At 36.5% G+C, this 15,773-nt stretch overlaps 3 protein-coding genes across 4 annotated transcripts in view; all 3 read left to right on the top strand.

Annotated features, from left to right (window-relative positions):
- The first annotated feature begins 8,547 nt into the window (after window positions 1–8,547).
- LOC113463536 (uncharacterized) lies at window positions 8,548–10,261 on the top strand. Its single transcript, XM_089923740.1, has 4 exons — window positions 8,548–8,943; window positions 9,039–9,264; window positions 9,364–9,426; window positions 10,089–10,261. Exons 1-4 carry the CDS (start codon window positions 8,548–8,550, stop codon window positions 10,259–10,261), a joined length of 858 nt encoding a protein of 285 aa, XP_089779866.1.
- Window positions 9,906–11,152, top strand: LOC120113090 (uncharacterized). The gene has a single exon (XM_089923739.1). It carries the CDS (start codon window positions 10,274–10,276, stop codon window positions 11,150–11,152), a length of 879 nt encoding a protein of 292 aa, XP_089779865.1. The 5' UTR covers window positions 9,906–10,273.
- Window positions 11,153–14,365: 3,213 nt separating this feature from the next.
- Window positions 14,366–15,773, top strand: part of LOC103715404 (midasin-like protein) — a 77,455-nt gene continuing 76,047 nt past the window's right edge. For both annotated transcript variants that reach the window (XM_088723578.2, XM_088723577.2), the window contains exons 1-2: window positions 14,366–14,666; window positions 14,767–15,071. In XM_088723578.2, coding sequence (XP_088579704.2) covers window positions 14,562–14,666; window positions 14,767–15,071 — 410 coding nt within the window. In that variant the 5' untranslated portion in view covers window positions 14,366–14,561. The remainder of the gene's footprint in view (window positions 14,667–14,766; window positions 15,072–15,773) is intronic.

Genomic DNA, 15,773 nt, shown 5'->3' with positions numbered 1-15,773 from the left:
CCTATACGGACATCGGGTACCATTGCTAGATGGTCACATTGATTAGTGTAGGAAGTCGTTCCTATACCACCAGTTTAGGTTCGAATCTATGAGGTCATACGCATAGAAGATTCCTAATTGATCAAGAAGGCTGATGAATGATTAAGAATCATTCAGGGATAATTTGGTCAACATGATGAATGGTTTAGATTAGATCAAACTTCATCATGGCGCATGAACTTGAATTTTGAATTCAAAATTCAAAATCCCACAAAATCCTTTCAAAATATTGGAAGGTTGGCGTGTAAAGAGGAGTGGAGTTAGAGTATAAGAGGGTGTTATCAGATGGTGGTCGAATTCAAGGGAAAAAGAGAGAAAAAGGTATTAATCTAGCAATAATCTTTCATTATGGTGTCAAGATCTAGGTCCAATTTTCCAAGATTTTATCCTCTTTTGGGGCTCCTCACGGAGATATCTCCAGAATCCATTCGATGGATATTCGAAGATTAATTGGAATAGAGTTCTTAACTTTCAGATTTGATAGTTAATCATGCATGAAAGTTTTAGTATAATTGTTTAAACGATTCCGGCATAATCCTATGTGTTCTTAGGGTGCTGATTTCTAGATTTGATCTTGTAAGCATGCATGAATTAAATTGTTTGATTCGATTTTTTCGCTGTATTTTTGAAACTTAAAAAGAACTACGTATGGCTTGATCCTCCTTATGAAGGGGTACGTAGGCAACTCGATCAGATTCAGTCATGATTTTCAAAAAAAAAATTCAGCATGCCTAAACACCAAAGAACCTAGGATTCACTTTCAGTGGTATCAGAGCCAAGTTCATGTTTAAACTTTTATGTTTTAATGCTTGAAATTAAATCTGAAATCATTAACATATTTAGATTAGATCTAAAGTGCTTTTTATGATTGATTTAATTACTAATTATGTATGATTAAGTAGATCTGAAATTTTGGATGCATATGATGCATGTTTGTGTTAGGATTAGTAACATAAATAAATATGAAATTATAATATTATTTAGATAAGATCTAAATGAAGTTTATGATTCATATGATCTCTGATTTTAATAAACAAATCAAATCTGAAAATAAAAGTGAAAAAACAAATACATAAGATGTATGTTGTTTGTATTAATTCATGTTGTTATGTATATGTGATGCATGAACATAAAATATAATGACTTAAACATGAATTAAATTTGATTACATATGATTAATTATAAAAATTCAGATCTGAAAATATGTTTTAAGAACTGAAAGATTGTAATTAATATGTAATTAAAAAGAAATATACAATGATCAAAACTTTCATAAGTTTAAACTTAATTGAGAATTAAGTGTTATAAAATAGAATTGTAACTCAATTAATTGACATTGCATAATTATTTGGGCATATGGGTTAGCTTGAATCAAGTTCCTAGGATTGGGTTAGACATAAGGTTAGAATCATACATGGACAAATAGAATTAATTGATCAAATCTAATTAAGTAGTAACTAGATTAGGTCAAGAAAATTCTAGGTTAATTTACAATAGTTGTAGATGGATCAAGTTCATGTCTTTGATTAGACCAAGATGGAACTTGATTTAGGCTCAGAGGTGTAGCCCGAGTCATTTGAGTAATCAAATTGAAATTGATTAACTAGTCGGGGTCTAAGGTAAGTTTGGCAGTTTTGACCGATGGTTTTTAATTGGAAGCTACTCGCACTGATTCATTTTTGTCGAGTTAATGGCATATCCCTTCCACCGATCTCACTTACCTAGCCGGCATGGTCAATCACATTTTGATTGGATCACTTAATGATTCGAGTTAGCCCATGCCTATAAGGAAAATCAATTTGACTGATTTAGATGCCTCCTTAACCGGTTTGAGTCTAATCTGATTTGGTAAAGTCAGTGGAAGAAATTAGACTAACCGAATCTTCTCATCTATCCAAATTATGAAATCCTCTAAAATTATTAGGTCTTTAAAATGAAATGGTTATGGGGATAACTAGGTCATAGCCTCCCATTAAGTTGGGTGATAATGGGTCTAATGTTTTGATAATTATTGGAGGCGCGACACGCCTGGTACTTATCAAGCATTGAAATTATCATTCAATATATGATGAGTTAAGTGTACCTTCAATAGATGGTCAGGTGAGCCGAGCCATACTCGGGCTTGGTCGTCTATTAGTTGATTAGACCTAACCCTATCATTTAATGGTTGGACCTGATTAGGGTATTCGGTGGAGGCGCCACACGCCTGCCGAAGAACCTAGGATAAAATTATCACTAGAAGTTGCATTGTGAAGCAATTGGTTAAGAAACTACCAATAGGAGCATATGGGTTGACTGAGCCACACTCGGGCCTATATGCGATCTATTGGGTTCTAGTGCCCACTAAAGAATTAAGAGTAATTTTTCGAATTGGAGGTAGAGGCTACCAATTTGTATAAAATAGTAGGAGTATCTTTAGACTAAAGTCCAAGTCAACTGTGTTTAGTCAATTCATATACTAATAGCCAAATTTTCTTTTATGTAGAAATGGCCACAAGTTTGTCACTTCTCTCATTATTGGATAATGACAAGTTGACTGGTCCCAACTTCAATAATTGGTATAGAAAGCTGAAAACTCAGCATAGTCAGACAAAAAAGATTAAGAATAACCAAAGTCAGGCAGAATACTTCTATTGTAAGAAGCAAGAGCATTGGAAGAGGAATTGTCCTCAATACCTTACCTCACTTGACCCGAACAGGCCAAGCAAGAGAAAATGACAATCAGTTGCTGATCAAGGTATTTATATGATAACACCTTGTAATTTTTCTATATGTGATAATTCGACCTAGGTATTAGATACTGGAAATCCGATTAATATATGTAATTTGTTGCAAGGACTTCAAGTCAATGAGAGAATTGAAAACGGCGAAAGATTCCTGAATGTTGGAGATGGAAGATCTGTTCCACTTCTAGCTTTAGAAAATCTCAAACTTGTTTTCAATTCTCATGTAGTTGTCTTGAGTGATTGTCACATTGTCCTAGTTCTTATTGAATGTAATTTCCGTAGGCCTTTTGGCCATGAACGGTTATGAAATTTCAATAAAGAAATGTTCTTGTGATATTATTATGAATGGTGTTACTGTAATGAATGGACGATTGAGCAATGACATCTACTTGTTATCACAACCTGTTAATGTAATATACACGTCAAGTAAGCGCCCTAGAATAGATAATGTTACGGATGTCTACCTTTGGCATCATAGGCTAGGTCATATTAATAAGAACAGGATGAACAAGTTAAGTAAAGAGGGAATACTCAATGTTAATGATTATGAATCATTGACAACCTATGAGTCATGTCTTCTTGGTAAGATGACCAAATCACCTTTTACCGAAAAAGGTGTAAGAGCCAGTGACTTATTGACCCTTGTACATTCTGATGTATGTGGGCCAATAAGCATAGATGCTAGAGGTGGGTATTCATATTTCATTACGTTTACAAACGATCTTTCTAGGTATGGTTATGTCTATTTAATGAGATATAAATTTGAATCATTTGAAATGTTCAAATTATATCGTAATGAAGTAGAAAAACAAATTGGAAAGAGTATTAAAACTCTTCGATCAGATCGAGAAGGTGAATACCTCTCCAGTGAGTTTTTGACATATCTAGGAGAGAATGAGATTCTCTCCCAATGAATTCCTCCTGGTACACCACAGTATAACGGTGTATCAGAAATGAGAAATCGAATTCTGTTAGACATGGTTCGATCCATAATGAAGTTTGCGAGTCTGCCCATATCCTTTTGGGGATATGCACTTGAGTCAGCCTGCGACATTCTAAATAAGATTCTAAGTAAGTTCGTAAATAAAATGCCACATAAGATGTGGACTGGACGTAAACCGATGCTCTCTCACCTTAGGGTTTGGGGGTGTCTGGCGTATATCAAACGTTTGAAAACAGACAAACTTGAACCCAAGTCTGATAGATATTTCTTTGTTGGTTATCCTAAAAAAACTAAAGGATATTATTTCTACTTTGCTGAAGAATAAAAGTTGTTCGTAAGCAATAGAGCTGTATTCTTAGAGAAGGAATTCCTTGGAGAAGAAAGTAGAAGCTCTAATATTGAGCTTAGGGAAGTTCAACATGTAGAAGATCCGTCACCATCCACTGAGCCAATTGAAACGGATTTGATTAGATCAGATCCAGAACCCATCTTAGATGCACCATTAAGACGATCAGGAAGAGTAGCACGTCAGCCGGACAGATACTACGGTTTCTTAGTCCGGAACGGAAATCTTGTCGAACTTGATGAAAACGATGAGGATCCGATCACCTATATGGATGCTATGCAGAGGCATGACTCTGATGCATGGCTTGGAGCCATGAATCCGAAATGGAATCCATTAAGGTCAATGATGTATGGACATTAGTTGACCCACCCGAAGGGATTAAACCCATAGGGTGTAAGTGGATATTCAAAAGTAAACAGGGCGCAGACGAAAATGTGGAGACCTATAAAGCCCGTTTGGTTGCAAAAGAATATCGTCAACATTATGGTATTGACTATGATGAGACGTTTTCTTCTGTGGCAATGCTCAAATCCATTCGGATTATGCTTGCGATAGCAGCACACTTAGATTATGAGATCTGTTAGATGGATGTTAAAACCACTTTTCTAAATAGGGATTTAGAAGAGGTGTATATGATGCAACCTGAAGGTTTTATATCTGCAGATGAGTCTAAAGTGTGCAAGCTTCAAAAATCCATTTATGGATTAAAGCAAGCTTCACGGAGTTAGAATATACGTTTTGATAAGGTAATCAAAACATATGCTTCATTAAGAATGAAGAGAAAACTTGCATTTATAAATGGGCAAATGGTTCAGTTATTATATTCCTTATTTTGTATGTGGATGACATTCTTTTAATCGAAAATGACATTCCTGCATTACAAGAAATAAAGGTTTGGCTATCATCTCAATTTGCCATGATGGATTTGGGAGAAGCATCTTACATCCTAGGGATGAAGATCTATAGAGATAGATCTAGAAGATTGCTTGGATTATCCCAATCCACATACATTGATACTATATTGAAGAGGTTCAGTATGATTAATTCCAAGAAAGGCTATCTTCCGATGGGCCATGGAATTAACCTCTCTAAAGGGATTGTCCGACAACCCCTCAAGAAAGAGAGAGTATAGATAGAATTTCATATGCTTCGGCAGTGAGATCTATAATGTATGCCATGACATGTATTAGACCAAACGTGCCATACTCACTAGGAGTAGTGAGCAGATACCAGTCTGATCCAGGCAGCAACCACTGGAAGGTAGTAAAAACCATCCTTAAGTATTTGAGAATTACTAAAGACCAGTGGCTTGTCTATGGTGATTCTGACTTAAAACTTGAGGGATATACTGATTTAAGTTTTCAGTCAGATCAAGATGATAGCAAGAGTGTGTCGGAATATATTTTTACTCTTAAGTGTGGGACCATCTGCTGGAAGAGTTTCAAGCAGCATACAGTGGCAGATCTACATGTGAAGCAGAATACATCGCATCATCTCATGCTGCCAAGAAAGCTATATGGTTGTGAAAGTTCATCATCGAGCTTGGAGTGACACCCTCCATTGATGGTCCAGTGCCTATATTTTGTGACAATACTGGAGCCATAGCTCAAGCAACAGAATCCAAAGCACATCAGCGGACCAAGCATATTCTACATCGCTACCACTTGGTTCGAGAGATCGTCGAACGAGGTGATATTGATATTCAGAAGATCGACACAAAAGAAAATCTGGCTGATCTATTTACCAAAGTCCTCGGCATCAAATAGTTCAACGAACATAAGTCGAAGATGGGTATTAGATACTGTGCCGATTGGCTTTAGGCTAAGTGAGAGTTGTTGTAAATTGTATCCTAAATGTCAATCGTCGGTATGTTGATGATTGAGTTTTATAAATGAATTGACAAATTAAATAAAGTGTTATTTGGCATTATTCATCATTTTACATCTTCAAATGAACTCTTATATGATGAAGTCCTTAGGACTTATTAATGATAAATGAGGATTTATCTTCGAGTCCTCAAACCAGTTCGCGACCAAATGATATGTTGTAACTAGGACGACAGCATTATCGAGATTAGGCCGTTGTGTGACATATACGTTGGTTGTTCTCTTAACCAAGGAGTGTGGAGATACTGATATGCCACACAGGTGAAGTGTAGGAGTACATTTCACTGAACATGACCAATTCCGGAATGCTCTACTGTCAAGAGATGTTTCGAGTGGATATGGGTATAAGTTTGGCCCTCTGACCTAAGACCGCAACCTGTGACTAGCAAGCAACTCACTGTACTTTGGTACCGGACTACCTGAATTTCTAATTCAATGACGGAAGGTCACTGGGTGCAGTCAAGTACTTGCGCAGTCAGTTGTGAGTCGAGATGGAATTGACCCCTTCTAGAAATAGGAAATAATGTCTTGTGATTAATTTAGCAAAACCTTGGCCAGGATGATCCCATTGAGGAGTCATGGGATATTTAAAGTTAATCACATAATGGATGTACTAATTATAGGGTTGACAGTGAGCTCTAAGTCATCCTAAAATTAGGAGTCAAAGGGATTGAATTATACAGTAACCATAGTCCAGAATTTTAGAATATTTGCTTCGCATATATTCGGCCTATCCGGACATCGGGTACCATTCCTAGATGGTTACATCGATTAGTGTAGGAAGTCATTCCTATACCACCGGCTTAGGTTCGAATCTATGAGGTCACATGCATAGAATATTCCTAATTGATCAAGAAGGCTGATGAATGATTAAGAATCATTCAGGGATAATTTGGTCAATTCGATTGGCAAATTATCTTATAAAATAATTAAAGTAATTATCGAAGGATTAATTAGTAATTAGATTGCTAATGAACTCAATTGGATTGAGTAATTAGACTAAGGATGAGCCAAATTGAATTAGATTCAATTCTAGGCTCAATTAGGATTTTTGACCTGATTGGATTAGGTCTGAATCAAGAGGACTTAGGTTGACCAAATTAAATTAGATTAAATTTGTGCTTAATTAGGAATTGACCTAATTGGATTAGGTTCAACCCAAGGTAATTGGACAATCCTAATTGTTAGGATTTAATTAAATTAAAATGGGTTTGATCTGAAACTGTTCGGATCTTGAAATCCACTTGTCACATATCCATGCATGGCACCATAAATTGATTTTTAATATGATTAAAAATTAATCTAATTTATTTAATGGTGCCATGGAACACTTGGCAACATCAGGGACCTCTTTCATCATCAGATGGGGTGATATAGAGAGATAAATTCATGAAAAGAATTGGATAAGATCAAATTCTCTCTCTTCATGGCATATGTCATCCTTATCTTTATCTCACTTCTAATTAAGCTTGAATTTTGAATTTAATCACCATAAAATCACCATGTGACCCTCTAATCTGATTGGGGGCATGGGAATTTCAAAATTGATAGAGGAAAGTGGCAACATGATGAATGGTTTAAATTAGATCAAGCTTCATTATTAAATGGCGCATGAACTTGAATTTTGAATTCAAAATTCAAAACCCCACAAAATCCTTCCAAAATATTGGAAGGTTGGCGTGTAAAGAGTAGTGGAGTTAGAGTATAAGAGGGTGTTATCAGATGGTGGTCGAATTCAAGGAAAAAAGAGAGAAAAAGAAGAAAAAAAGGAGAAAGAAAAGAGAGGAACCCTAGTTCATGCATGGAAAAATTCTGCATTCAATCTAGCCGACTTCTTCCTCCTCTAAGTCCATCACGCCATTAGGTTTAGGGATCCCTGATAAGAGTCTTTAGATCAAATCTAAGTCCTCTTCAATCCCTCTAAACCTTTTCTCCAAGTTCTTCCAAAAAGGCGGATCAAAAGTTGATAGCGTTGGGAAGATCAAATTTCAGCCTCAAGAAATTCTGCGCAAGCTAGCACTTCCACAGGATTGGATCTCTCCAGAAACTTCGCATGTACTTCTCGTAGAGGCCATTCATATGCGTGGCTGCAAAGTCAAGGATCATATCCACAAGTTTCATCCATCATAAAAGGTATTAATCTAGCAATAATCTTTCATTATGGTGTTAAGATTTAGGTCTGATTCCCCAAGGTTTTACCCTCTTTTAGGGCTCCTCATGGAGATATCTCCAGAATCCATTCAATGGATATTCGAAGATTAATTGGAACAGAGTTCTTAAGTTTCAGATCTGATAGTTAATCATGCATGAAAGTTTTAGCATAATTGTTTAAACGTTTCCGGCATAATCCTATGTGTTCTTAAGGTGTTGATTTCTAGATTTGATCTTGTAAGCATGCATGAATTAAATTGTTTGATTCGATTTTTTCGCTGCGTTTTTGAAACTTAAAAAGAACTACGTATGGCTTGATCCCCCTTATGAAGGGATACGTTGGCAACCCGATCAGGTTCAGCCATGGTTTTCAAAAAAAAAAAAAAAAATTTCAGCATGCCTAACACCGAAAAACCTAGGATTCACTTTCAAGTAAATGTTAGGATTCCTAAGAAAATGGTGTATGTTTTTGATAGAACACTTGATGATAAGGTGATGAATAGAATAGGTAATCTTAGGCTTATGATAATAGAGAGTGATCAAATTTGTATTGATCAACTTAGAATGGATAGGAGGGCATTTTGGAAGCTTTGTGAAATTCTTAAATCGATTGGCAAATTGGAGGAGAATAGAAATGTTCAAGTGGAAGAGATGGTTGCAATATCCCTTCACACCCTAGGCCATTACTCAAAAAATAAAGTTATGCAATTATACTTTCGTAGATCGGGTGAGACAGTAAGTAGGCATTTTAATGCTGTCTTGAATGCTATCTTGAGGCTTCATAGACACTTGCTAAAGAATCCTGAGCCTGTCATAGAAAGATCAACATATGAGAAATGGATGTGGTTTTCGGTGAGTTAATATTGCATTTTACATTTTTAAAGGCAATATTTTGGCCTATTAAATTGTTAAAAGTATTGATTATTATATTCATACTTGCATTGTAGAATTGCTTAGGTGCATTGGATGGTACCCATATTAGAGTGCGGGTCTCGGAAAAGGACAAACCTAGATATCAGTCAAGAAAGAATGAGATTTTTACAAATGTACTTAGTGTCTGCTCACAAGATATGCAGTTTATTTACATGCTACCTAGATGGGAGGGGTCAGCACATGATAATAGAGTCTTTGGGGATGCCATTTCACGTAAAAATGGATTAAAAGTCCCGCAAGGTAATTTTAAGTCTAATATTGCAGTTATTTTTTACTTGCATGAGTAGGATAGATAATTTTTTCTGATTTCACTTTTTTTGCATGTTTTTGAATGAGTAGGCTATTACTACCTGTGCGATGCTGAGTACACAAATGCTGAAGATTTCTTAACTCTATTTAGAGGTCAAAGATATCACCTCAATGAGTGGAGACATGGTCATCAACCCACTACACTAGAGGAATTTTATTACATGAGGCACTCAAAAGCTAGCAATGTAATTAAGAGATGTTTTGGCCTATTAAAGATGTGATGGGCAATCCTTAGGAGCAATACTTGGTATCCTATTAAGACAATGTGTAGGATCATTTCTGTATGTTGTTTGCTGCACAACTATATTAGAAAAGAGATGTTTGTAGATCCTATTAAAGCTTTGTACAATGAGGAGGAGTGCTCTCATGGCAGTTTTCTGCATGAGCAGGGCGCACATATTGAGTATATTAAGTCATCTGCATATTGGAATGTATTCAGGGCTAATATTGCTGCCCAAATGTTTGAAGAGTGGCAGCATAATAGAATTTGAGGAAAAATTGTGATCTTTGTTGTGTTTAATATTTGGGGCTCATAACATTTGTATAAACATTATGTGTTATGTTATAATCCTTATTTAATATTTTCTTTGCTATGTTATAATCTTGTGTTATATCAAATTCTTACTTAATAGTTTCCTTGTATCCATTCATTTAGATAATGCAAATGTAAGATCATGTTGTGAGGTTGTGAATGTATAATTATAATATATAAGATTGTGAATGTATATCTATAATATATGAGATTGTGAATGTAGATATGAGCACCGCAATAGTTGGAGAAGCATCAACAAGAAACAAAAAAACAAAGTACAACAGAAAATGCGGTTATGTGGAGGATGCAAAGCATGTTGAGTCATTGGTTGAGTTGGTAATTCGAGGAGGTTGGAGGGGCGATAATGAAACTTTTAGGAGTGGGTATTTGCAGTAATTGGAGAGACTAATGGAAGAGAAGCTTCCTAGGTGTAGACTGAAAGCAACACCACATATCGAGTCTCGGGTCAAACTCTCGAAGAAGCAATACATTGCTATTGCAGGGATGTTGGGACCTAAGTGCAGTGGATTTGGGTTGGATGATATCAACAAGTGTGTGACTTGTAAGGAGGATACCTTCAAAGAATGCATTAAGGTAAATTGGCATTATAAATTTGTTTATTTTTTCTTTGAATACTTTTCATACATGTTGTGTTACTTTTTTTTGTTTTTTTTAATGCAGAGTCACCCAAATGCTCAAGATATGAGGAACAAGCCTTTCCCTCACTTTGAGAACTTGACTAATATCTTTGGAAGGGATCGTGCTACCGGGATGGGAGCTGAAGCACCTCCAGATGCTGTTGAAGAAATAGAGATGGAGGAGCTACAGTATCCGTACACACCACCAGCTATCAATGAGAGCCAAAAAGTGAATAGCAATTTTGTTGGTCAGAATATCAACATGAATACTCCCCAGACAGCTACTAATACTGAAGTTGCAGGTCCAAGTAGGCCAACCAGAACTAAGAAAGCTAGACATGAGGCTCTTGAGGTTGTGCGAGATCTTACATCTGAGATGACTAAGCTAGTAGGCATGATGGCAGCTGCTAGGGATCATATTGAAAAATTAGCTCAATATTTTAAGCATGAGTCTGAGACTGCAGATAGAAGAGTGGCAGTGGTGTTTGAGGTGATGAAGGTGCAGGATCTTTCCCAATCTGAGATTCTTAAGGTGGGCAGAAAAATTACAATGGACCCACTGGAGACTAATTACTTTTTCAGTCTTCCAGAGGACTATAGAAGGGCATATGTTTTAACCTTTTGCTTAGAGTTTCGAAGTGGGATGTAGCTAAGTTGGGTAGGATTTGTGTATCTTTTTAGGATATTATGTATTGGGTAGCTTTTTTGTGTGGGCCTTATTGATAAATATGGATGCAAACAATGCTTTTGGATTAACTACAAGTTTATGTTTTGCACAGAAATTATTGTTTCTTATTTCGTATGTTGCTAGGTGCTTACTTGTATGACTTTGGATGGTTACTTTTATGGATAACAATGGTTATTAATATCATTGTCTTCATAAATTATTATTGGTCACTATCATCATGATTTGGGTGGTTACTTTTCTTGCCCGCTAACTAAATTGATAGATGATATTTATATGATGATAGGGTTTTTGATACATGCTGTGCTTTTCTTTGGATGCCTGGTCTAGAAGTTCTTACAGAACAATCTAATTTACAAAAGTGGATTGATTTCATGCAGCTTGCCGACCTTACATGGGTAATAAACACTGTGACCCAATCAGCTCAAGATGTTTGAAGAACAAGGTCTCAACTGTGGGTAGCTCAAGATCCTGGGGTCAAACACTATCCTATTTGAAATTTACTAGTGAAGCATGTGATTTTTTTTATGATGTTGATTAGGGATCTTGTGGTTGAACAAGAATTATCAAAGGAAAAAAAGAAAGAAAAAGAGAAGAAGCCTTCTTGATCTTATATAGGAGGGGCGGGTTTGTGAATCTAAGTATCAAATCAAGGATCCTTATTTGATCCAAAGCATTAAAGACCTAATTTTTATTAAGGATGAATTACACAACTTTTTTAGAAAAGTGGATGGTTAACCAAACATAAGCACTCTGAAAATTTGTCACTTTTCCGTGATCAACAAAATATGCCAAAAGTACTTTTTCAGGCATTTTTTTTTCAGAAATTTGCTTCTCAGAAATCATATTCTTATGAGAAAAAATACTTCTCGTGAACCAAACGAGCCATATACGTTTTGGCTCAAAACCGAACCAATTTGTAATAGTTCAAATAACTGGGTACTCCGTTGACTGTTCTATCCCTCCTCCTTTCTTTTATAGACTATCAGATGCAACTCCCATAACCAACCCTAATGAAGATCCAAAAAGAATATCATATAATTGATTGCCTGCAAAAAATAAATTGAAAATTCCATATTACAGCAAAGGTCTTTTGAAAAAAATTGTATACAATTTCTTTATTTCATATGCGTTGATGTGGAATAAGCAATAGGACCCAATTAGATCTCTCTCCCCCCCTCGCTCTTCCTCCCTCCCTCCCTCTCTCTTCCTCCTTTTCTCTCTTCATCTCTCTTTTTGGGCCCTCCCATGACTGGTCGCCTCTCCCTTTCTCTCTCCCTCTAGCCATTCTATTCGACAGCACAGTGGCAAGGGTATAACAACAACAGTAATAATGGTAATCATAGTAATAACAAATAATAATGATGACGGTAAAGAAGAATTTACATATAAAATATCTCAACTTTTTAATACTAAATTGGAGAATTAAAAATCAATGTAAGATATGATCTTACCCATAAAGTGCAAGGAGGAAGAATTGAATGAGCAAGGGGAGTGTGATAGGTGGGTTTTCATTCCTGTAAAAATTACATAACTACAAATGTACACAATATGAAAATTTAAGGGTTTTTCATTTTTTAGGAGAGGGAGAATGATTACTTCTCAAGGAAGTAGGCAAAGAGAGTTAGGAGGGACGAAGCCAATAATATTGTGGTAAGTGGAGAAGATTTTGTTGATACCCATGTTGAGAGCAGCGCAAGAGATGATTTGGAAACTGGCATAGACCAAGTATCTACAACCTTTTCGGCACATTAAATGCTCTTTGGATTATATTGATTCTCATTCACCTTTGTGGCCAATAGAAAAGAAAGTGATAAGGAGGAGAGAAGATGGAAGTAGAATTGAAGTTAGAAGGAATGTGAATACTAGATAGTCTTAAATTAATAGAATGGGTGACTCAAGGATGGACTAAAAGAGATGGTAAACATGTATCTCACCTAGGCACCCTCCAAAAGATATTGGGTCAACTTTGCTTGATTTTTATATATTGTCATTCTCAAGTCTTAACATGTAATAAAAAATATAAAATATAAAATATAATATTACTTGTAATATGCATGTTTACGAACTACATGTACAAGCAAATATATTTATTCCCATCCTTTTTCATGTTGTTTAGGCAATGTTGGAAAGTTGTATAACTTACTGTCCTCATTCATGCAGGTTAGGTAATATTAGAAAGTTGTATTACTTTATATACTATGGCTTAGGATGGACTAAGATACGGTAAAGATGTATCTCACTCGAACACCCTCCAAAGGAAATTATGCCAACTTTGCTTATTTTTTATACATTATCATGTTGAAGTCTCAACATCTAATAAAGAATACAAAATATAACATTACTTGTAATATGCATGTTTACGAAGTACAATATGTACAAGCAAACATATTTATGCTTGTTCTTTTTCATGTGTCTTAGATAATGTTGGAAAACGACGTTACTTGCACACTTTGGTTTATTGAAGATGGGAGTCTCACTTTAGGTCTCAATGATTCAAATTCATTTAAGAACATGCAAAATAGTAGAAATTTGTTGAGTGCCAGATTAATATAGATAATCGGGCCCTCAATAGATTTTTTGTGCTAAACTCTTGAACAAATTATGGTAAGAATTTGATTTTTTTTTGTTTGGGTACAGATGGTCAGAATTTTTTTGCTGGACTCTTCGTGTTAAATTTGAATTCTTCTTCATAGAATCATATTGGACCTACTGCTTATCTTCATCAAATCATGGCCTTAATGCCCTCTATATTATTTGTCATACCTTGCCATATGATTTTCAATGCAAGACATGCCCTCTATATTATGGGGTTCTTGTTTATCTTTGTCGGAAAAGAAGAGCACTTTTTCCATTTTTTTTGAGAAATATCACCATGATGCCAATACTGGGGTTTGCAATTCGTTTTTAAAAAAAATGCTTTAGCACTTCAAAAATGGAACTCAAAGAATCACTCCTCTCATTGCTCCTTTGCATTTGCATTGTGAATTGGAGACTTTTTTAAGTGATTTTTCTCAGTCAACGTAGCTTTACGATTTATTTTTTATTTTATTCCCATAGCTCTTGCGGACGGCATATTCCCAAAGTCGGATCGCCTCAACCGAGTCATGTCCGATTCCGGTCGAGTCGAACCGCGGTGGAGCCCCTTATGCGTTCCAACCATCCAGCGACCGACTCGAGGGAAGGGCTCTCCCTTTCACACGAAATAAAAGAGACGTTGCGGCCTAAAACCCTAAAACCCCAACGCCTCTCCGATTGCCTATAAAACCCCCCAACCCACCGCCTCTCCGCCCACTCTCCCGTTCCGTTTCACGGGAACGCCCTCCTCTCTTCCCATCCCGCGTTCCCCTTCGATCATTTAGGGTTCCGCTCCATGTCCTTTGACGGGAGCTTCGTCTGCGAGGCCGCTCTCCAGCGGTTCCTCGCCCGCTGCCCCAATCTCCGCTTGAATCCCAGGCTCGTCGCCCTTTCGCAAAAGGTGCACCATTTCTTCTCCTCCTCGCGATTCCTCTCGCTCGAATTCCGTTTCTTGGTCTGTTTTGTTAGATTCTTGTGATCAATTCTTGTGGTTTGATCAGGGCGGGGCGCTGACGGCGGACGATGTGGTGGCTGTTATCGCCGACCCATTTCTTCACCCGAGTTATACGATTCCGATCATAGGATGCTTCCCCCCGCTTTGTCGGAAAATTGTCGAGAGGGTTGTGGCGAAGCTCAGCAGCGTCCCGAGCTTGGAATCGGAATCTAATGAGGTTTTCGAGGAGATTGGGGAGGATGATTTGCACGTTATAGATTTCTATGTTGGGAGAGGGAGAGGTTTGAGGCTTCAGGAGCTGGCTTCGTTGGCCTTCTGCCGCGCTCTAGACTTGGCACCTTTCTTGTTGGGGTGATTATACTCTTTGCTCCTTTGAGCTCTTTTTGTTATTCAATCTGTTGTTCCTTTATGCTGGATTTGTTGTTCACTCTGTTAGTGTTAGTTATGATGATATGGAGAACATTGCAAGACATAATTAAAGAATTAAGTGTAGAAGTACAAAGAATTATAATTATATAAGTGACATACATCCCTCAAAAAAAAATGACATACTAGATTTGCACCGAGCATATTGGTTTTGTATGTGGAATAACCCATAATTATTTAAAGAAAAGTTCTAATATTGTTTTTTGATTTCCACTAAAATTGATTTTTTTCTCCAAAAATCTGAACATATGTCATATGCAACAAATGCTTTCTCCAACTCTGAATTCAATTAAATATATCACTAAAAAAAGTAACCATATAGGAACTAGTGACCAATCTAAATACTATACTAAGGCTGAAAGGCACTTTTTGACAATATGGTGTATTGCGCCCTTCTTATTATCAAGTTTCGATTTGATGGTACTAACCCCTATTTTGATCTTTTAGAAAATATTGTGTTGAATGATATATATCGAGCATACTGCCCAACCTATGTATGGGGTACCAACTTTAATCATTTCCTTGTTTGTAGCAGTACTATCAATGAAATCCATCCTTCTTTCAGGTCAACAATGCTGCAACAGCATGAGGGCTGTGGCTTTTTGTACTTAAAGTCCATAATTCCAT

Source organism: Phoenix dactylifera, chromosome 6 (genome assembly GCF_051530095.1).
Source record: "Phoenix dactylifera cultivar Ajwa chromosome 6, Ajwa_hap1_PhDact_Kaust_v1.1, whole genome shotgun sequence".
Taxonomy (NCBI): domain Eukaryota; kingdom Viridiplantae; phylum Streptophyta; class Magnoliopsida; order Arecales; family Arecaceae; genus Phoenix; species Phoenix dactylifera.
The sequence above is the reverse complement of the archived record's forward strand: the minus strand, read 5'-3'. Positions and strand labels throughout refer to the sequence as shown.

What these genes read in the sequence shown, in the direction of transcription:
- LOC120113090 (XM_089923739.1), top strand. Translation starts at nt 10,274, where the DNA reads ATGGAAGAGAAGCTTCCTAGGTGTAGACTGAAAGCAACACCACATATC.
- LOC113463536 (XM_089923740.1), top strand. Translation starts at nt 8,548, where the DNA reads ATGGTGTATGTTTTTGATAGAACACTTGATGATAAGGTGATGAATAGA. An exon ending in AGAAATGGATGTGGTTTTCG is followed by an intron (nt 8,944 to 9,038) that starts GTGAGTTAATAT and finishes CTTGCATTGTAG; the next exon opens with AATTGCTTAGGTGCATTGGA. An exon ending in TGGATTAAAAGTCCCGCAAG is followed by an intron (nt 9,265 to 9,363) that starts GTAATTTTAAGT and finishes TTGAATGAGTAG; the next exon opens with GCTATTACTACCTGTGCGAT.